The 23,793-nt window shown below is 48.7% G+C and overlaps 1 protein-coding gene across 2 annotated transcripts in view; it reads left to right on the top strand.

The window, feature by feature from the left end:
- The window catches only part of RAB3GAP2 (RAB3 GTPase activating non-catalytic protein subunit 2), a 687,447-nt gene that overhangs the window by 352,136 nt on the left and 311,518 nt on the right, over positions 1-23,793 (top strand). For both annotated transcript variants that reach the window (XM_085612952.1, XM_085612951.1), the window contains exon 16: positions 20,305-20,387. In XM_085612952.1, coding sequence (XP_085469078.1) covers positions 20,305-20,387 — 83 coding nt within the window. The remainder of the gene's footprint in view (positions 1-20,304; positions 20,388-23,793) is intronic.

Raw genomic sequence — 23,793 nt, 5'->3', positions numbered from 1 at the left:
CCGACCAGGGAGGAATTCTGCAAGGGCCAGAGGGAGTGTCCTACCCTTGAGGGACTGAGGCGACAGGCCGAAGCCCAGGCAGCAGGGAACGTTGAGGGGAACTACAATATTTACTGGGAGGATGGCCTCCTCTACAGTGAACCCAAGGCACCCATGCACGGATCGTCACGGGCCTTGGTTGTCCCTCAACGTTACCGAGCCTTCCTTCTGGAATTGGCTCATGAGATCCCCTTGGCAGGAGACCTGGGGCAAGACAAGACCTTTGCCCGGCTTGTCCCACACTTTTATTGGCCTCAAATGAAAGTGTCGTCCGACACCTACTGCCGGACGTGTGTGTCTTGTCAAGCCAGTGGGAAAACAGGGGTGAAGCTGAAAGCTCCCCTGGAACCACTTCCTGTCGTTAGCACCCCCTTTGAAAGGGTGGGCATCGACATTGTGGGTCCGTTAGATCCGCCTACTACAGCTGGTCACAGGTTTATCCTGGTTCTGGTGGATCATGCCACACGGTACCCAGAGGCCATACCTCTGAGGACCATTACGGCACCTGTTGTGGCTAGGGCCCTGATGGGAATCTTTACCCGAGTGGGTTTTCCCAAGGAAGTTGTGTCCGACAGGGGGACCAACTTCATGTCAGCATACATGCGGGCGATGTGGAAGGAGTGTGGAGTGACCTACCGGTTCACCACTCCTTACCACCCCCAGACCAATGGTCTGGTGGAGAGGTTCAATAAAACCTTGAAAGGCATGATCAGAAGTCTGCCTGAAAGCCTGCGGAGGAAATGGGACGTCCTCCTACCCTGTCTATTGTTTTCTTACAGGGAAGTGCCACAGAAGGGAGTGGGCTTCAGCCCCTTCGAGCTTTTGTATGGGCACCCTGTGCGTGGACCTCTCGGCCTGGTGAGAGACGGATGGGAAAGAACTCCCAGAAAGCTTCCCCAGGACGTGATGAGCTACATGCTGGCCTTCCGGAGCCAAATGGCTAAGTTGTGGAAGCAAGCGTCTGACAACTTGGAAGCCAGCCAAGCAGTGATGAAGGCGTGGTATGACCACAATGCTCACGCGGTGGAGTTGGAGCCTGGCCAGAAGGTGTGGGTGATCGAACCAGGAGAGCTTAGCGCCCTCCAGGATCGCTGGTCAGGACCCTTTGAGGTGTTTGAGAAGAAGGGTAAGGCTACCTACTTGGTGGATCTGAAGACCCCTCGCCAGCCCCTACGGGTGCTGCATGCCAACCGCCTCAAACCCCACCATGAGAGGCCCGAAGTCATATTGCTGATGGTGACTGACGGAGCAGAGGACGTGGAAAGCGAGCCTCTCCCCGACTTATTTGCGTCTCAAGAGAAGGATGGGTCGGTGGAGGGAGTGATTCTCTCCCCATCCCTAACTCCTGAACAGCAGGAGGACTGCCGCCAGGTCCTGGGGCAGTACTCTTCGTTGTTCTCCCTTGTTCCGGGTAGGACTCACCTGTGCGTCCATGACGTGGACACAGGAGACAGCCCACCTGTGAAGTCAAAGATCTACCGGATGACAGACAAGGTGAAGGCCAGCATTCACAGTGAAGTCACCAAGATGCTGGAGCTAGGAGTGATCGAACCTTCCAGCAGCCCCTGGTCCAGTCCGGTGGTATTAGTACCAAAAGCTGTACCACCGGGTGCCCAACCGGAACTGAGGTTCTGTGTGGACTACCGGGGACTGAATTCAGTAACCAAGACTGACGCTCATCCGATTCCGAGGGCGGATGAACTGATTGACCGGCTGGGAGCTGCCCAATATCTGAGTACCTTTGACCTTACTTCCGGGTACTGGCAGATCTCTCTGACTGATGGAGCTAAGGAAAGGTCAGCCTTCTCCACACCCATGGGCCACTACCAGTTCTGCGTGATGCCCTTTGGGCTCAAGAACGCACCTGCCACGTTTCAGCGTCTGGTGAACTAGATCCTCACTGGAATGGAGAGTTTCTCTGCTGCTTATCTGGACGACATTGCCGTCTTCAGTAACAGCTGGGAGGATCACTTGCGTCACCTGCAAGCTGTTCTCCAGGCCCTGAAACACGCTGGTTTAACGATCAAGGCCAGTAAATGCCAGATCGTGCAGGGGTCGGTAGTGTACCTTGGACACTTGGTGGGTAGGGGAGCGGTGCAACCCCTCCAGGCGAAAATCGAGGCTATCATGGCCTGGGAACCCCCCAAGACTCAGACTGAGGTCCGAGCTTTTCTGGGCCTCACCGGATATTACCGCCGCTTCGTGAAGGGGTATGGTACCATTGTGGCCCCCCTCATGGAGCTTACGTCCAAGAAACAACCTCGACGGGTAGTCTGGACGGAGGCTTGTCAGCAGGCCTTTGTGAAACTGAAGCAAGCCATGTGCGAGGCCCCGGTCTTAAGGGCCCCAGACTTTTCCAAGGAGTTCATTGTCCAGACAGATGCATCGGAACATGGCATTGGGGCAGTGTTATCGCAACTCAATGAAGAGGGTCTGGATCAACCCGTGGTCTTCCTATCCCGGAGACTACTTCCCAGGGAACAGAAGTGGAGTGCAATAGAGCGTGAAGCCTTTGCCGTGGTATGGGCTCTGAAGAAGTTGCGGCCATACCTGTTTGGCTCGCACTTCCTAGTTCAGACCGACCACAGACCCCTTCGGTGGCTGATGCAGATGAAGGGGGAGAATCCCAAGTTGCTAAGGTGGTCTATCTCCCTACAGGGAATGGACTTTCAGGTGGAACATCGGCCTGGAGTGGACCACGCCAATGCAGACGGTCTCTCAAGGTATTTCCGCCTTAGTGATGAGAACTCCCAAGGGGTTGGGTAGCTCACCCCACTTTCAGCTGGGGGGGGGGGACGCGTGTTAGACCTGTCAGCCCTTTGGGTGGTCCCTCCTCATCATTATTTATTTTGTCCCACTTCTGCCTCAAAACCCTATTATAATATTTCCTTTTTGGGAACCACCAGACTTTTTAGTGTTGATGCAGGGTCAGGGAGCCATTTTCCCTACCCCTGGAACTTCTGTCTGAGGGCCTGAGACACAAAATGGTGGCCACCCATTGTCACCTGTGACATCACCAGAACCCACTGGAGGTTTCTAGAACCTTCTGTAACATTTTAGAACCCTGTGACAGAGGGAGGCAGTTTAGAATGTTGGGAGGCCATCTCAGAGTGGCAGTTGGCATCTGACTGGAGAGGAGAGAGGACACAGAGATAGAAGGAGGTCGGAGTAAGGCAGCAGGGGTGGAAACCAGTGCTTGGAGTGGGGTCCAGAAACCCACCCTTGATGCTAGTCCCTACTGACCAAGCCCAGCCTAAAGCCCTGTGTGGGACCAAGACCAGAAGAACCATCTTAAGGATCTGAACATTTGGAACAGGCCTTAAAGAGGAAGAACAGCAAGCTCCTGACCTGTTCAACGGTGTCCTCCTGAAGTCCTGACGTCGAGAAGCCTGGAGACCTGGGGCCTGAGGTAGAGAAGCGGCGCTGACAGAAAGCAGACGTCGTACCCGGAGCCGCCAGAGGTCGAGTGAGGGCGCCGACGGAGGTCGTGGAGAGGCGCCGGAGGTAGAGTGGAGATTCACCCGAGGTCGAGGTGAGGGCGCCGACGGAGGTCGTGGAGAGGCGCCGGAGGTCGAGTGGAGATTCACCCGAGGTCGAGGTGAGGCGTCGACGGGGGAGTGAAGTCCGCCCACCGGAGACGCCGGAAACTGAGGTGAAGTGCGCCGGAGGTCGGGAGTGGAGATCGCACTCCGGAGACACCCGGAAGCGGGGAGGCCGTGTCCCTGCGACGCCGGAAGGCGACATCGAGACGAGGCCGCCCAGCGACATCGAGACGAGGCCGCCCAGCGACATCGAGTCGAGACCGCCCAGCGACATCGAGTCGAGACCGCCCAGCGACATCGAGTCGAGACCGCCCAGCGACATCGAGTCGAGACCGCCCAGCGACATCGAGTCGAGGCCGCCCAGCGACATCGAGACGAGGCCGCCCAGCGACATCGAGCCGGAGTCGTCTCACGACATCGACACGGCGCCGAGCGGAGCCGATCATCGTAAAAAGGGCAGTAAGTGGTAGAGGGGGCGTCTGAGGCCCCATGGAGCCCTAAAAGACCATTCTAGGGGCTAGAGGGGTGTTAGAACCAGCCTGGGAGTGCCAGGGGTGAACTAAGACTGGTGCAGTGACATCTGTGAGGGGCTGTGTAGTTTGGAGGGCCAGATCTTTAGGTTACCCTGGTTCTGCCTCAGCTTAGGCCCCAGCCTTGACCAATTTAGGTGGGACACCCCCATGCCATCCAAATGACCGCAAGCTGTGTATGGGCAAAGTAAGACCAAGTTACCTCATGAAAGTGATCTGATCTATACTGTCATTGATTGCTTTTCCTTATTTATTGAAGGTGCTTTATTTACTGTCTTCCACTAATTTATTCCTGCACTGTATTTATTGTCTGACTGTATTTATTTGCCATCTGTATTTATTGCACATCTATTTATTCCTTGCTTAATGATGACCTGAACCTATTTATTGAAATTCCAAAGTAGTATTATTTATTTGACCTGCTCTTTTGAAGGAAAATCCCATTGTATTGTATTTATGTTATGAAACCTGCAACTAAGAGAAAATAAGATAAAGACATATATATTTTCAACTTGACTTGCATAATTTTTACGGTGTAGTGTCGTTTTTGGAACGGATAAACGCATGTTTATTGTGAGGGTGTGACGTACGCTTAACACGGTGCCTGACCCCCAACCGCTCGAGCCAAGCTACCACTGTGCTGGGAACCTGGTGACTGCTAACCCGGTTGCCCGGTTTCCAACACCGATCATCACCGCCGGTGCCTGTACTGCTTGGGCCTCGACCACGACGCAGCGTCGTGCTCCGATTGTATGGCCCTGACCTCGAAAGCTAGGCGCCGCGCAAGTCCCCATACCCGACGGTCCCTGGGACTGACGCGACGCCGGCAGAGGTCAGTGCCTTCCTCTCGGCCATGAGGAGCCTGGCCCCGCCGTCGACGCCCGCTGGTGCGCCTTCGGGCCCCGCGGATTTGACTGGGCGACCTCGCATGCCGGCGGCTCCGGCCCCGGCACCGTTGGAGGCTCCGGCCCCGACACCGCAGGTCCCCGAGGGGCCCGAGCCTGGGCCCCCGTCGACGCCGGTCGACCTTGTTACGCCTCCTCCGCCGACACCGATACCACCCCCGACGCCGGCTCCGGTCGACGTCGATCCCCGGTTCAGCCCCTGTCCGGTCCCGACCCCGCATCCGACACCGCTAGAGACACATATTGTCTATCGACCGGCTCCGATCATTCCTCCTGTTTACCAGGAATCGGATGACGGGGGCGACTGGGAGGGGTCTGATGACCCTATGGCCCTTCAGAGCCAACTTGCACAGGACTGGGCAGATGAACTGGGGGAGGCCAGTGGGTTGGATACCTCTCCGGACACTGGATTCATCTCTCCTCCAACTGTGGCTTCGGAGGAGGGTGCAGCTTTTTCTGTGGTGCTGCGCAAGGCGGCCGAAGCCCTTGGGCTTGAGCTGCCTGCCGTGGCTGTGAGGACTAACATCCTCACTGAGGTGCTTCAGTCTGCCGCATGCTCCACTGAGCCTCTGCTGCCATTCAATGAGGCCCTCACTGACGTTCTGCAGGGCACCTGGTCCAAGCCCTCCACAGTCCCTCCTGTGGATAGGAACGTTGCCAAGCGCCACCGCCCTGCTCCGGGTTTTCTGTCCCACACCCCACCCCCGAGAGTCTGGTTATCCAGGCCTCTACCTCCCAATCCTCCTTCCCGTCCGCTCCTCCGGACCGGGATTCCAAGAGATTGGAACAGTTTGGTAAGAAGCTGTTCTCTTCGCTCAGTTTGGGCCTGCGGTCTTTGAACACCGCCTGGCTCTTGGACCGTTATTCCCACTCTCTGTGGGATGCGGTGGAGGACGTGCTGCCACTGTGCTCGGAGGAGGCCCAGGCGCGGCTTTCCTCGGCCCTGGCCGATGGAAGAGATGCAGCGCGCCATGCAATCCGATGTGGACTCGACACTACGGACTCGCTGGGTAGGGCGATTTCTACCACGGTGGCGCTTCGACGTCACGCCTGGCTGCGGTCCACGTCCTTTTCAGGGGATGTCCAGAGCACCCTCATGGACATGCCTTTTGATGGCGCTCGCCTTTTTGGTGACAAAGCGGACAGTGCGCTGGCTCGCTTCAAGGACTCCCGGGCTACGGCCACGTCCTTGGGCCTCTCGGCCCGCGGCCACAAACTTCCGCTTTTCGCTCCTTTCATGGCCAAGGAAGGGGCACCTCCTCACGTCCGCCTAGCCACCGGCCGCAGAACCAGCCTGCACGCGGTCGCGGACGTGGTTTCCGCCGAGGCGGTACTGGAGGACGACGCGGTCAGTCCACATCCACCCCGGCAGCATCCGCCTCAAAGCCTTCCTAGTCCGAGCTTTCAGGCCCATTCCACGCCAGTGGGCGGCAGAGTTCGCCATCACCTGCTCCACTGGCGTTCCATCACATCGGACAGGTGGGTGCTGCAAATCGTCCGAAGGGGTTACTCCCTCCCCTTCGAGACGACCCCTCCAGCCATGCCACCGCAGCACCACCGTATCTCGGGGGATCATTTGAATCTTCTCCACGAGGAAGTTTCGGCCCTCTTGGCCAAGGGGGCCGTCGAGCACGTTCCGAGCCCAGAAGTAGGTCGTGGTTGTTATTCCCACTACTTTCTGGTTCCCAAGAAGGGCAAAGGGGGCCTACGCCCTATCTTGGACCTCCGGAACGTCAATGCCTTCCTCCGGAAGGAACGGTTCAAAATGTTGACTTTGGCTCAGGTTCTAGCTGCCCTAGACCCTGGAGACTGGATGGTAACGTTGGACTTGCAGGACGCATATTTCCACATCCCCGTCCTGCCGGCCCACCGGCGTTACCTGCGGTTCACGGTGGGTCAGGAGCACTTTCAGTTCACCGTGCTCCCCTTCGGCCTTACCAGTGCCCCTCGGGTGTTCACGAAAGTGATGGCGGTGGTCGCAGCTCATCTGCGCAGATCAGGGGTTCCAGTCTTCCCCTATCTCGACGACTGGTTGTTGAAGGCGGGCTCGCCCCAGGCAGTCGTCTCCCACCTCCAGACTACGGCGGATCTCCTGCATTTGCTGGGGTTTTCCATCAACGTGCCGAAGTCACACCTGAGCCCCTCTCAGAAGCTCCTCTTCATCGGAGCGGGTCTCGATTCGGCGCAGTTCCGGGTCCATCCACCGGAGCAGCGGGTCCGGTATATACAGGCCCTGATTCCCATCTTTCGGCCTCTATCCTGGGTTTCGGTCAGGCTAGTGTTGCGGCTTCTGGGGCTGATGGCCTCCTGCATCCTACTAATGCATCACGCCAGGCGGCGCATGCGGGCTCTGCAGTGGGACCTGAAGTTTCAGTGGGCCCAGCATCACGGCAACCTGTCCGACCATGTCTTGATCTCGGAGGGCACTGCACAGCAGTTGCAGTGGTGGCTCACGGACCGTGATTGGGTCACGGGCAAGAGCCTCTCCCTACCCCTTCCGGAGCATGTCGTAGTGACGGATGCGTCCCTTCTGGGATGGGGTGGCCATATAGGAGAGGCGGAGATCAGAGGCCTCTGGTCTCCGGCGGAGTCTCGCCTCCACATCAACTTGTTGGAGCTGCGAGCGATCCGACTTGCACTGAAAGCCTTCCTTCCCTCTGTCCGGGGAAGTGTCGTGCAGGTGTTCACGGACAACACCACCGCCATGTGGTATTGCAACAAACAGGGCGGGGTGGGGTCGTGGACCCTTTGTCAGGAGGCTCTGCGCCTCTGGACATGGCTGGAACACCAGGGCGTCACCCTGGTGGTTCAACATCTGGCGGGCTCTCTGAACGCCAGAGCAGACGAACTCAGCCGCCGGTGCATGATGGATCACGAATGGCGTCTGAACTCCGAGGTGGCGCAAGGTCTCTTTCAGCAGTGGGGAGAGCCTTGGTTAGATCTATTCGCCACCGACGAGAACGCGCAATGTCAGCAGTTCTGCGCGTTGGAATTTCCAAGGCGGCACTCGCTCGGCGACGCTTTTCGTCGCGAGTGGAGTTGCGGTCTGTTGTACGCCTTTCCGCCTATACCACTTCTGCCCAGAGTGCTGAAGAAGATCAAGCGCGACCAGGCCCAAGTCATCTTGGTGGCTCCGGATTGGGCACGAAGGTAATGGTATCCCGAGCTACTCAGTATGTTGACCGATCCTCCGATACGTCTGCCCCTTCGGGAGGATCTTCTGTCGCAGCAGCAGGGGACGGTCCTCCACCCGAACCTGTCCAGCCTCCACCTCCATGCGTGGAGATTGACCGGCGGCAGTTGATGCCATTTGACTTGCCTCCTGAAGTCTGTGATATCATTCTGGCAGCCAGGCGTCCCTTCACAAAGACGGTATACGCCTGCCGGTGGAACAAATTTGTGGCATGGTGCACAGCAAAGGCTGTGGATCCCCTCTCCGCCCCTCTTTCTGAGGTTCTCCTCTTTCTTCTTTCTTTGGCCCGGCAGGGCTCTGCCCTGGGCACCTTGAAAGGTTATCTTGCTGCTCTCTCTGCCTTCTTACGGCTTCCATATCAGCCCTCTCTTTTCAAGTCCCCTGTTGTGTCACGCTTTCTTAAAGGCATTACTCACACGTTCCCTCCTGTCCCTTTCGTAATGCCTCAGTGGGACTTGAACCTTGTCTTGACATTCCTGATGTGCGCTCCCTTTGAGCCTCTTCACAATTGTCCTCATCGTCTTCTAACTCTAAAGACTGCTTTCCTGGTAGCCATCACCTCGGCCAAGCCTCCTTTTCTATCTGTTCATCCGGACAAGGTTGTCCTTCGGCCTCGTCCTTCCTTTCTACCGAAAGTGGTGACCCCCTTTCATCTTGGGCAATCTGTCACCTTGCCCACCTTCTTTCCGCCTCCGCATCCTTCCAAAGAGGAAGAGCGGCTCCACCATCTGGACCCAAAACGTGCGCTCTCCTTTTATTTGGACCGCACTAAACAGTTCCGGGTGGACGACCAGCTTTTCGTTGGCTACGTGGGTGCAAAGAAGGGAAAAGCTGTACACAAACGGACCATCTCCCGGTGGGTCGTTTTGTGTATAAAAATCTGTTATTCCTTGGCAAAAAAGGAACCGCCTGTTGGGCTGCGCGCCCATTCTACTTGGGCCACAGCGGCTACTACTGCTTTGGGACGGGGTGTCCCTTTGCAGGACATCTGTCAGGCGGCAACGTGGGCTTCGCTGCACACGTTTGCCAGGCATTATTGCCTAGACAGCCAAGTCCGGAGGGATGGCTTCTTTGTCCGTTCTGTCCTCCAGGACTTTCTGGTGTGATCTTGGTTCGCAGACCCACCACCGGGGTTGGTATTGCTTGGGTATCTATTCTAAGGTGAGGAATCTAACTAACGTGTTTCTTTCAGATGAACAAGTTACTTACCTTCGGTAACGATGTATCTGTAAGAAACATTAGTTAGTTAGATTCCTCACCGACCCACCCATCCTCCCTGTTCTGCAAACTGACATCTAGGGTTAAGGCTATCCCTTTCAGGGCCCTAGAATTTTTTGGCACCAGTGTCGGTCTCTTGCATGGCTCTGCGTTCCTGGCGGGGAAGGCTATGTACAAGAACTGACGTCAGCGCGCGAGGGCGGCGTCTAAGTACTCCGACGACGTCATTCCGGCGCACGACGCCGACGACGGACGCGGAGCCGCAGACGACGCCTAGCGACGCGCAAGGGGTATTGCTGACGAAAAATCTTCCGGATCCAGTCTTGACGCCTGGGGATATTCTAAGGTGAGGAATCTAACTAACTAATGTTTCTTACAGATACATCGTTACCGAAGGTAAGTAACTTGTTCTTCAAACAACTGCAACAGCTACAGGTTAGCCACCGCTTTTGGAGTTTACTGCTATATAGTCTATACAAGGCATGTGATCTACAGCTCACATGCCTTGAACTGATAATGTTACTTACCCAGTAAGCATCTGTTATTGGCATGTAAAGCTGTAGATTCACATGCGCCCACCCGCCTCCCCAGGTACCTATACCTGTTGCAGTTTTCTTACTTTACATACATACGCATGGACATCCCTATTCTACCTTTGCTAACTCCATTCTCACCCTCTGCGGGGAAACAAGCTAACAATGGAGTCGATGCCCATGCGCATTATCACCGAAAGGAGGAGTAACCTACCTCGTGACTGGAAAGACTTCTTCGAAGAAAAGCAACTTGCTAATATCAGGACCCAACACTAGATGGGAGGAGTATGCAAAGCATGCGAATCTACAGCTCTACATGCCAAGAACAGTTGCTTACTGGGTACGTAACATTACCCATTTGCTTGGTTTTACTTTAGATGGGGTCTAGGAATTATTTTGACTGCATATTCTGTGACACACCATAAGGAGTCTTGTCAACTCTACAGCCTTTTCTTTTCAGCTCCAGTATGACTCCTGTGTTGCTAGGCTTCAGACTCAACAGTGGGGGGCAGGGGGGGTTAACCCCTTAACTATTCACCAGCTGTACATTCTCTTTATACCTGTCTTCATGATTATGATATTGTGCCTCAACATACGGGGTCTTAACACCCTGGCAAACAGCTGGCACTCTTCACACTTCTCAGGGAGGCCAGATGTGATATCCGTTTTCTTGAAGAAATGCATTTACTCCGCACCAACTGGAAACGCCTTAGATCAAAGTGGTTTGACTGCCAATATTTTTCGTCCTCATCAGGGAAGACGGCGGCAGTGGCCATGGAAGATTCTTAAGATTCAAGCCAAAGTACCTAGTAGGCTGCTTTCCCTGCAGGTGGAGGTGGGGGACCTCACTTATACTTTAGCCTCTGTATGTTCTCCAAATGACCTGCAAGAGCCTTTCCCTAAGTAATTCACTGGGCCGTGTGTTGGCTTCACCGGATGAGGATCTGTTGATAGGAGGGACTTTAACATAGTTGGTAACTTCCAGATAGGTGCATAGAGTGGGGCGGTCGGGTGTATTCTCGGATTCAATGCAGAAATGGTTGACAGATATGGGCTTGGTAGATGTGTGGCGCCAGCGCAATCCCTCTACCAAAGAGTATACTTTTTTTGTGTGCAGCGCACCAGACATATGCCTGCATATATCTCTTTTTGACATCTCCTGACCTTAATCTGGCCATGGTGGCTGCCAAGATAGTGGTGGCGGCACTATTGTATCACCCCCCCTATCACCCTCACACTGCACAAACTGCTCTCATACGACTAATGTTTCAGAGATTCAGAAATCAATTGAGACTTTTTTGGACTCCAGTGATGATGGCACCACACCTGTTTTATTGTTGTGGGACACATTAAAGGCTGTGATTCGAGGGCAATTTATTGCTATAGCGGCCAGGCTGAACAGGGACAGGAGGGATAAACGGGAGCAGTTAGAAGGGACGGTTAAGGAACTAGAGGGAGTTCAATTGCATACGGGTTCCTGTCAAGCTAGACACCAACTTAAAGCATCCCGAAAACAGCTGAGGGCATTAGATGTAGACAGGACAGAACACTCGATCTTACGCACTAGACAACGATATCATGAGGGAAGTACCAAAGCCGGTAGACTTCTGGTGCATCAAATTCGGGCTCAGGTTGCCTGCCGAAGGAAGGGTCTCTGAGATTTAGATATCGTAGGGGACAAGACTGAAGACCGATTAATATATGACAAAAGAATTTGAACACTTTTATTCTGCACTATACACAGCAGAGACGCTTAACAAGGCTGCAGTGACTGATTATGTGCCGCGGGCTCCATTGACTCTGCTCACAGATTTGAAGGCGTCTAAACTAGATGTTGACATATGACCTGAGGGAGTTCTTTGGTCTATTCAAAAGCTCCCCACAGGGAAAGCCCTCTGGGAAGAGCTTCAACTCAGAAGTTTCTAAAGTATTCTCGTCTTCCCTTACTCCACTACTTACATGCCTTTACTACTTGTTCAGGGACTCTGGGAGTCTCACACCCTCCATGCAGATGGCCGCAATCGTAGTTACTCCAAAGCCAGGCAGGGATCCGGCGCGAGGCGCCTCGTACCAGCCTATTTCATTGTTGAATGTTGATACGAAAACGTTTACTAGCATGCTTACCTCCCGTCTGGCACCGTATATGCAGAGACTCATAGACCCCGATCACTCTGGGTTTATCCCAGAGAGAGGCTGTAGTGATGGCACAAAGAGACTCTGTCACCTCCTTGATGAAATCACAAATCTCTCATAGGCCCGCCCTGCTTTTGTCGGTAGATGGAGAAAAAGCCTTTGACCGTGTACTTTGACACTACCTTCACCTGGTGCTTGCTAGATTCGGGCTAGCTGAGAGATTTCGGCGTTGGGTGAGCTGTAATTATATTGCCCCGGAGGCCAAGGTCCAAGTTGATGGTATCTTGTCCCGCCCTTCGGGATTTCGCAGGGCACCCAACAGGGGTGTCCCTTGTCTACTTTACTCTTTGTGCTCTAGACATTGACCTTAGCAGAACATATTCGCCTGCACAGCACTATCGCAGGGATCCACATGGGACACAGAGACCATAAAATATTGCTATATGCTGATGATATTATGCTCATCTTAACACAACCACTTGCCTCCTTGCCCTCTCTTTTGCGTGAAATGAAGGACTTTGGCCTAGGTTCCGGTTTTAAGATTAACCTGCAGAAAACGCTGGCCCTCAGTCTGACTATCCCCAGAGCTGACCAGATGCAACCAGCTAATATGTTTCCCTTTGCCAGGGCGACCTGTGGGTTGAAATGTCTGGAACTCTAGATGTTTTCTACGACTGAGCGCACATTGCAGGAGAACTAATCTACCCTCCTCGCCACTTCCAGAGTGGAACTTTCGACCTGTAAAAATTACACGCTGTCCTGACTAGGTAGATTAGCAGCGGTTAAAATGACCCTACTTCCCCGGATTTTATATTTTATGGAAACTTAATTGTTGCAACACCCCCTAACCCCCCTAATCGGTTCTGAATAAATTGCAACCCCTCATGAGTGACTTTATATGGGGCGGGAAGAAAGCCCACATGGCTCATACTCAGACATATTTCAAACAGAAGGACGGTGGGTTGGAAATTCCTCATCTAGGAAGATATTACCAGGCAGCCCAACTGTGCTACATGATAGAATAGTACAGACCTACATCTGAAAAGCGTTGGTGCTTTATTGACCATACCATCGCTAGGATTCATGTCTGGAAGGTACCCTGGCTATCTAAAAAATATCGACTTTTCAGAGTATATATTTCACCAGTCACCAGGGCCACAGTGGGAGTGTGGGAGAGGGTAGAAGTAGCGAGATGTCTCTCCACGCTCACATCACCTCTGACTCCATTCATAGGCCACCCAGAATTCTCGCTGGCAGTGGAAGGCAATAGCTATATTAGATGGCAAAAGCCTATTTGTAAGAGAATTGTGGTATCTCTTTGATTCAAATGGAGCGATTAACTTCACCCAACTCCACTTTGGTTATGGCTTGCCTCTTGAATCCTACTGGAAATACATTGCTCTGAGGCACTGAGCCTTACAACCCCACATTCTTAAACATGCTAGACACTGTTGACAGACTTTGAAAAATGATTTATTACATGCCAATCAGATAAACGATTACTCTCGGATATATATTCCTTCCTCTTCAAACTTTTGCATCTCACCAAATCACCTGCGCAACGTAGGTGGTAATCTGAATGTGAATTTTCACTTAAGGAATGGCAATCTTTTATCCACAGAGCTAGGGCTTCTTCATGCAGCACCGCAGGCAAGGAAATGTTTCCTAAAATAGCCCACTATTGGTACTATACCCCAGTCAGGGTGGCCCGCTGGAAGTCAGGGGATGGACCCTGGCAATGGAGGGCACCCTTACACACTTGCTATGGCAATGCCTGAAGATTCAGCAATTGTGGTAATCATAATGTCTGATATTGACAACACTTATGAGACAGAGTTGCCCAGGTGCCCTACCTATATATTACTGGGATTGCCGAATGCATTAACCTACCCTTTAAAATCCTGTCTTAGGCGGGTCATCACTTTGGCTCTGGGAGCTGCTACACAGCTCCTGTTGTCCCTCTGGGACACCCAAACTCTTCCGACTAGACTAGACTGGCTGAATAAATTATAGGAGATTGTCAGTATTGAGTAACTGACGGTGAGTGTCACACGCTACTACGCTTTGATAAAAAATGGGGCTCAACTATTACATTTTAAGCAACCGACTGACCTTCCCGATATCCTCGCAGGTTCTTTGCCTCACTCAATCGGTTCATGGAGATGTATAACGTGTCTATTGTTAATGTATACTGTGCCTACACAGGAGTTGTTCTACGATTATATGGTGTTATTCGCTCAATCTGTAGAGAACCTACATCTATTAATAATTTCTTATTTTTTTTTCTTTTTCTCTCCATTGTTCATTCTCATTCTTATTATTTTCACAATGGTTCATTGTTTCCCCACTGGCCAGTGGATGTAGATGGGTTGCTGTTGTTATCAGTCCTCAAAACAATAAAAAGATTTATACCATAAATGTTTGAGTCTCACACCTCCATCTGGTACACCCCGACTCCAAAGACTGGTTTAATGTTGAGCAAAGCCCCACCCAATTGCATCGTACCTTAACCTGCTCCGTCACCCGCTCAGCGCTTGGGCACTGCACTGAAAAACCTCACTCTGCATCAAAGCCACCACAATCTCAACCTTAGTCTGTCGAAAAACCCCACTCTGAGCCAATGTCGATGCCGAAGATTCACCAGCATTAGACACTGAAGTCGGCTCATAAGGATCTTCTGACACAGAGGTCCAATATCTCACAGGGGCTGATCTTCAAAGAGCTGGCAGATGTCCTGGACAATTAAAAACAGAATAAACTCATTATTCACATAGACACTGGCAAAATGCTAGTCTGGCCAAAACCTCTAGCGCTCATCACCACTGAGATGCATCTCCTTTGAGGGAGAACCTCAGACTCCTCCTCTTACACCATGAAGCCCCAAAAGGGTTAGACATACGGCTACCAGCCCTTCACCCTTTCCACCACTAACCTTTGTATGTTCCTCCATCTGACCCTCAGCATACTGAATCAGGTAGTCCTTACTACCTAAAGTACCCCTATATGGAGCCATTTAGACCTCTAGAAGGAGATGATCCCTAGAAGGATTAGCAGTGGGCTCACAGGATGACCCTTATCCCGAGCCATATCCTGCGATGGCCTCCACATCAGATGATACTACTACGTATCATGCAGAAATAGAGCAGGCTGACCAACACCATTGTGTAATGCGCCATACTGTGGAGGATGAGGACTTCCTCTTGCAAACATTTCCAAGACAGAGTGGTCTATTAGCTATTTTCCGATGTGAAAGGGGATGCTAGAGTCTACAAGTGGCGCTCTTACGAATCCAGTAGAGGCCAGGATGGTGACTCCCAGATAGAAAAGAAATGTAAGCCTTCCCTTGAAGATCTGGGTTATTTTCATGGATACATTATCCCCAAAAAGATTGATGCTGCAGGGAAGCACTTAGGGCAGCCACACACTGGCAATCAAAAAGAATACAGACATACTAAAGTCTTATGGGTGTCCTACAGTCTATCAGACCCAAGCCTGCTTTTCACAAGCAATCAATGAATAATCTTTATTGTTCAGTTATTTAAAATTTACGATTTGCCATAAAATCACAATTTATAAACATCATTGAATAAAATCTGGCATATTGCGTATGTTTGTGCTAGCGCCCTCATTTGTTATAAACATTTTGATGCGCCTAAGCACCAAGACCAGTACCTGATTAATTGGAATATACTATACAAGTCATAAAATATGATTGCATTGCTAGTACAAGTACTCAGGAAGACACGGCTGAGCGCCTTGGCTTGGATTCAAGATTATCACATGGAAAACGACAGGCATAAAACAATAGCTTTGGTAGTGCAAATACTCAAGGAAAACTGCTAAGCTTATTTTCAATTCATCATACTAGGAACACTAGAGTAAAGAGCGGAAAACTTCAGAGGGTAAAACATAATAGCTTTTCTTGTGCTAGTATTCTGGATGAAAAGTGCTTAGTGCATTGACTTGGTTACATTTCATCATTCAGGAGATACTGGACCAAAGAGGACCCCAACTGATCAGAGGAGGTCACTTAAGTTAGTACTACAAGCAACAAAAAGTGCATGCAGTTACTCATTGATGTTGAGTGCCCTGCAAGTAAGTGCTTGGTAGACAGTGCATTTCAATCCTAACTCCATGACTAATAGACTAAAGTCTCGATGAATTTGCAGATAATACCGATTCATAGTAAGAAAGAAAAAGCTTCTGTATAAGTCTGTCTTTGCTAGTTTTGAATCTGCAATTCACATAAACTTAAGGAATTTTCCAGAGAATATCGCATCCACTCCTTGAAGGCAGGCTATAATCCCTTGCCGGTACATGCGTATTATGTCCCTAATAAAGTACTGTCTCAGCTGACCTTTCCATTCCATCATTAGAGCTGAGCAAGTACAGACGATGTGGCAAATGTCTTTCTTTGAGTAGTCACAAAGTCAATATGAGATCTCAACGGACGTTCTTCTCCAAACAGGGGAATTAAAGCGGGTTTGGAGATTGCCTAACCGAAGATTCAGCAGCTTGAGCTTGAACTTTAGCTCAAACAGGTCCCCTAATTATGATTGAGGTTTTAGATGGCCAAATGAGCCTATTATCATCCAAGTATGAGGTCTATTGGACACAGCAGCTTTATCGATTAGGGGTGAGATCTTTTTCCTGTTTGAATTTATGACTCTTTAAACTAGTTGTGAAAGGGTTAAGGCCCAAAGTTCCTCTGCCTTAAAGGTGGTTAGAGCTAAATTTAAGTAGTCATGTGCCAGGATGTTTCTTGAATTACTTATGGCCTTCCACAAAATAGTACTTAGGGTGAGTGTGTGATAGTTTTTTAGTTTATAACAAAATTTAAATAAGCACCTAGACTGTATAAGTTCCGTTTCCTGAGGCCGAATTCAAGATGAATTTGAGCTGGAGACGCATGGCGAGGAAGGTTGAAAACACGTCGGTATGTCCCTGTTATGGCATTATCAAATATTTTGTGGTCTCTTCCTCTCAGGGCCTCAGCTCCATACATGAGTGAGGGAACATGTTTTGCAGCCATAACTTGAAGGAGTGGCTGGAGAGACGGGCCTTTTATTGAGATCCTAAAGGAGCAGAAAGCGAAAGTTAGAATTGTATTTCTTCTTTGTATCACATTGCACTGTTTTGGTGAAAGCACTTCTTGAATCCAAGATTACCCCCAAATACTTGAATTCTGACTTGGATTCCAAGGCTGACCTGTGTAGATGGAAAATTGGTGGTGGGCATCATCTTGTCTCTAACATTGTTTTTGTTTTGTTCAGTTTGACTCGTAGCCCGTGATTCACAGCTTATACGGTGGTGCATTAATTAAGCACTATGGGCCAGCCTTGGTGTAACTGATCAGAACCACATCATCAGCATACAGCATATGAGAAGCGCTAAATCCAGACATCCTGGGAGAATGAGACTTGCTGCTGTTTGGAGCCTTTGTCAGCTCTGCTAGATACAAGTTGAATAGAAACGGAGCCAACACACATCCTTGTTTAAGGCCGTTGCTTGTGGGTATTTTTTTTTTTAGACCAATGGACTTACGCCTAGCCTTACCCTTGCCAACTCATCTGTATACAGTAGTTGAATGGCTCTTAAGAGAAGAGAAGACATTTCCCAGCATCGCTGGTGGACCACAAGATGTTTCACTGTACCGCATCAAAAGCAGAGCAAACGTCCACATAACACAGGTGTAGATTTGTGGAGCGACACCTGGCTTGGTCGTTTAGCTGGGCAAGCAATAGGATGTTAGTGGTTGTGCCTGTTCTCTTGTTGAACCCGGTCTGGTTCACATATACCAATAAACCTTTTTCAGCCCAATCTGTCAACTCAGCGAGCAGACATTTAGGAAAGTATTTTGCCTCCCCATCCAATAGAGTGATCACCCGATAATTGGAAGTGCTCCACATCGTTTACAAACAGTCAAGGTTGGAATGAAAGTATATGCCAGATCTGATCAAGTATTTCTACAATTTCATCCCATGTTGTAACCTGCAGTAAGGTCATGTTAAAATCGCCGGTCATTAAAATGAGCGGAGCCGGGTTTGTGGTAGTTTGAGCTGCAGTAAAATGTCAATTGTTTCTTGCTTCTCAGCAATTAAGGGATGGACATAAACATTTAGACTAGCCCACTTCGAAGGGAGAAAACAGTACTCATAAAACCAGATATAACAGCTAAGTTCTACATCCAGAAGTGAAGGGTGAGCCACTCTCGCCCTCCACCTACTGCTTCTCAACTGACCAAGGAGATCTGGCATTGTGCAACTCAGAACAACATTCACCTGTTCTCCACTCTTTCTGGAGTGGAGAACGATTATGCGGACCTGCTCAGCAAGAATCAACGGGTCCATGAATGGGAACTCCAGTTGCAAGTCTTCCATAGGTACTTCCAATACTGGGGAACTCCAACAGTAGTCTTGTTTGCACCAGTGCCAAAAACACAAAATGCTAAAGTTTCACCACCAGGTATCTGCACCCACTGTCCATGGCCATTGCACTATAAATGGAATAGGGATATTTGTCTACACTTTTCCATCTTATCCTGTATGTGGTAAGGAAGATCAGGCAAGTGTCCATCCACCTCATCCTAATAGCACCAGCCTGAGCAAGACAGCCCTGACAGTGAGTGCTCCTCAAGATGTCAGTCAGTCCCCACGAGAAGCTCCCAATCAGGTCGGACTTTCTCTCCCATTGCTCGTTCTGTTACACACCTAAGTGGAAAAGGTTCATGCACTACTGTATTTCTCAACAGTTACATCTACTATTACTGTTCCTGTGCAGGAGCTTGTTTCCCACTTCAACATCTTTACAATGCAGATCTTGTTTACACTTGCATATGCTTTCACCTAAATGCAGTTGCAGTGTTCCTTCAAAACACACAGCATTTATCTATTTTTATGGTCCCTGTAATTATAACTTTCATGGAGGGTTGAAGAGGTAAGTCCACCTGAAACTTATCCTGCACCTGTCCGTAATCTTAACGTGGTCCTCGCATGTCTTAGTAGCCCTCCTTCCATGGCTTAGCACATATTTGTCTTGCTGTTCTTGTCTTGGAAGATGGCCTTTCTACTTGCAATCTCCACCCTCAGACATAATAGTGAGCATGAAGCCCTTAAAATACAGGAACCATTTATTCAGGGCCATATAGACAGGCTGTGCTTTGTACCAACTCTAACTGTCTGCTTAAGGTTGTCTCATTGTTCCACATAAACCGAACTATTGAGTTACCCTTTTTTCATACAACCATAGTCTATAGCTGCAAGGAACCCTCAAACTCTTGATGTGAAGAATTCACTCATGTATTATATTCATGGAATTAGACCATATATTACATTCCTAGAACAAAACCATTTAGAAAGTCCAACCAACGTTTCGCAGCCTTATTCAAATCCCAAAATGGTAGTGCCATTTCCAAACTTGGCATTGTCAGGTTGATAGTTAAATGTATTCAGACCTGCTGTGCTAAAGCCAAACACACTCTCCCAGTGCCCCCGAAAGCACACACTGCATGTAAAATGGGAGCCATATTGGCTTTTTTAGGTAATATCCCTCTGATGCCCATCTGCAATACTGCTACTTTACCAAGCATTTAGTATGCTAAGAATCCATAGTTGACCAAGCGGTATTAATAACACTATTTCAAGCAGCTGCATCATTTATTTTTTAATTCATCTGCTGGCTAGCCACTTTTTTTAAAAGAGATTGCTTTGCAGTCTATGCATAGAATGTGTATGTACAGCCACACATACTATGAGCAGAAAACATTACCCTGCAACCTCCTGTTCGTAGCCTGTAGTGCTGTAGATTAACAAGTGCCTGTCTTGCTGTCCAGAAACTAGAGGTGATCACTGATGTTCTGTGATGTTTTCTTTTCCTTTTCTTTTATTCACTTTAAATTTGCACAACACACTCTTTCTTTGACACTCCAATCCCCTCACATTTCTCGCCTGCTGAGAAGAAGCCAGTCTCAGGTGGAGTATATGTGCTGGAGCATTCTGGACTAAGGGAGGAATCATAATAGATCTTGTGACTAATTTGTTTGAAGAAACGCAAGTTGCAGAAATACAGGCCCAACACTAGATGGCAGGAGTAGGCAGAGCATGTGAGTCTACAGCACACTGATACAAAAACAAATAAGAATATACCGGAGTAGCTAGTGCAATGTGCTTATCTACAGGAAAAATGAATCCTATTTTTTTTTTTGTTTCGCAGTGATAAGAAGAGTGAGCGAGCTAAGGATATGCACTTAATGAAGAAGCTCTCTGCTCTACTGAAATCAAAAAGTCAGACACAAGGTAATTGTTAAATTCTTTTCAACCTTGCCAATGTCTCTAAAACGAATAACTCATATTTATAGAAAACAACATTACAATAATTTAATTATTTGATCAGTAGTCAAGTATTAGTGAGCTGCCAGGATTTGAAGAGGGCACTAAAGTAATCTTTTGAGGGACAGACCACCCAACTCACCTTAAAAGGCAGAGAGCTACATCCTGCAACAGAGTTGTGTATAACTTGAGTAATTGTCCAGATGCATGTTATGAAATTGCGTGCCAATCATAATACACTACATGACAGGGCCCATTTAAACTGAATCCTTTGAACAACCAGAAACAAATGTAGAATGCTTCGGTGGTAAGTGCTTTTCAGGGGGTCAAACTAGGAGTTTAGCTGCATGCCACAAAGCATAACGTGTAAAACCAAGCTAAATGGCATTGGCATAGTCCAGCCTTTGCTGTACAAGATGTGGGGCAGTTGTCGCTATCTGTGCAAAGCCTAAGCATTGGAAGCTTCACCTGGCCATGAACTTAAAACAAATAGCCTTGTACACTATAACAATGACAAATATCAATACATTCTGCAATCTGAGCTGGAGCAGAAAGTACACTACTAAAGGTAGCCTTTAATTTTCCCACTTGTTTTGTAGATGCGTGATATATGGGCATCGTGGCCAATTCAAAATTACTCTTTGACTTCATTGCTGTTTTTTCATGTTTGACCAGTTCTGCAGATAGGTAACCCCCATCTCTTTATTAGATATATATATATATCTTTGTGTGTCCCTACTTAGCATCCATATTCTGCTAGACATCTTGAACAAAATGGCACTGTGATTGCCAGTGGCACACTGAATAAATCTGTGCTAACAGTGATTCTGAACCTTACCATCAGTAGGCAACCCATGATGGCAGTTAGTGATGTCGCAGCATCATTCCCTATTCCTTTTCTTCTTTCGGATCTGTTGAGACTTGAAGAAGCAGATACAAAGGGGACAGTGAAGCATCATATGCCATTCCACCATCTCTATCAGCTCTCTGGATACCAGGGTGATCTACCTGATCATCACCTCTCTCTACACCTCTTTCCTCTGTTCTCTGGAGTCCCAAGAGAGGATACAAAGACCAGAGGAGCATCTACTTTTCTGGATAACCTCTCAGCAGTGAAAAACAGGTTTTGTTTTTGCTGCCTTCACGTAACGGAAGTGAATAACTGAATTTCTACTCCATTCCTCATGCTGTTGTCTTCCGCTTGCCATACACTGCATAACCCCACATAACCCTGTCCAGTAAATCCAATGTCTTGCATGTCTAATTTACTAGACCCAAGCAAACACAAGGAGATGATTGACGGAGCTCTGAAACTTTTCAGACACTCACCCCTGGGTTGAATCCATCATTGTTCTTTAGCTCTCTTCACCACCCCAGTTCAGACCCAACCATATTCAAATCAGTCTTGACCCTGTGCCTTATGGGAACATTCCAGCCCGAACTGCCAAGCCAGGTCTTCCATGAAACAAGCATCCTGGGACTGGTTTCGGAGTAACACCCCTCATCAGCCAGGCTAGCTTGAATCCAGTGGCAAAGTGAGCAAGGGACCCCCGTCTGGGCATACCCTGCCAACATAGGGCGAACAAAGAAAAAAACAAGGAGATGGACGGAGCGCTGAAACTTTTCAGACCCTCACCCCCAGTCACAGATCTAGGTTGAATCCATCATTGTTCTTTAGCTCTCTTCACCACCCCAGTTCAGACCCAACCATATCAGTCTTGACCCTGTGCCTCATGGGAACAGTCCAGCCCAAATTGCCAAGCCATGGCTTTAGCAGAGACGGAATATGTTGCATTTTCACCTAATATATGTTGTGAGTGAAAAGACAAAATTATAAGTTTCCACAAAAGAAGTTTGTGTGTTTCAAATGCTGTTTCTAAAATGCATACGAGTAATCATCTATCATGCCCAGCTACTGGGAGAAGATCTAAGAAATGTAAGGAATTTTGCCATTTCCAAATTGTTTTCAAAAGTATTAAGGTATTCCACAAGGTAAACTGTATTAGTGCTTTAATAAGTGGAACAGAAGGTTAACAACCTGGTGCTCACGGTTGATGATGCCGACAGCACAAAAACGGTACCAAGCATAAAGGGAACTTTATGCAACACATATTGGTAATATTTTAGTGAATATCAAGGTTGAATCTGGTTCGCAAATCGCTATTTTGGTAGATGTTAACTTCGCCAAATATTGGAAAAATGTGTCTTTAGAGTGCACTTATTTCAGTCCTGAAGCTTTCGGTTATGACAGCCTCAAGCCTACGGGAAGGTCCATTTCACTCAGATTTATGTTGCAGTTAATTGTTTTGATATTATGGGATAGTTGCATCTACTGTTACTAATCGGCCTGGCATCCACTGCTAGTGTGTTTCAAAAACTGATGTATGATTTGTTTAAGAACCGATGTATGCTTTAAGAACTGGTGTATGCTTCAAGACCATATAAGTAGTCCAAGCATTCCAAGACAATATACTGATATTTGCACCAATCACACAGGCATATAATTTGTTGCTAAATAAAGAGTTACAAATGTTAGAGGACAGAGGCATGATTGCTAGTCATGAGAAATGCAATTTGGGAGCAGTATTTTTGCAACCAGAGAAGATTTTTAAGAACTGACCTATGTACTAGAAGGCCAGTTCTTACAAATCCAAATCTCAGGGGGGTGAATTCTGACCTACTTCATACATATTAATTTGGCAGGTCGCATATTGCAACCCACTACAATTCATTGCCATCACAGGGATGGTGGCCTGTTGGGATCAGCAGACCACTATGTCTGTGATTGATTTAAAATAAAGCAAACTTTAATTTTAAATGCAGTTCGTTTTCCTGCATAAAAAAAAGTTGTTTTGAAAATGTTTTTTAAGTGTAGGCAGTGGTTTCAGGGACCACAACCTACGCCTGAAAATGTTTTTTCGACCACTTGCAAATCTTCTCGTTTGCAAACGGGTTACCACTAACTCTCAGTAGTCATTAAAATATTAATTATCTATGTTTGTAAGGGATGACCTAAACATTGCTCTTCCAAATACTGATTCTGTATGGTTTCCCAAACCCATTAAGCGATAGGGTAACCTGCAATGAATCACTGAACAGTTTTAGAATGTTTAAAAAACACATTTACTGGTCGCAAACCCTGTGATTTACCAAGTCGCAGGGTTTGCGACCAGTCAATGCATTCGTACATCTATCTAGCTCCTAGAGTATTTGCACCACACTCTTACAGCTAATGACATTTTGCCAAATGGTGATTTGGTAGATGCCATCAAAAGAGCACTGATAAATATTCTTTAAAGTATTTCCTAGGTTTAACCAAACATTAAGCTGCGTTTGTGCTTGGGTATGCCTTGAAAGTAAAACCCTTCGAGGA

The sequence above is a fragment of the Triturus cristatus genome, chromosome 6 (genome assembly GCF_964204655.1).
Source record: "Triturus cristatus chromosome 6, aTriCri1.1, whole genome shotgun sequence".
Classification (NCBI taxonomy): domain Eukaryota; kingdom Metazoa; phylum Chordata; class Amphibia; order Caudata; family Salamandridae; genus Triturus; species Triturus cristatus.
This window is presented reverse-complemented; position numbering and strand designations above follow the sequence as displayed.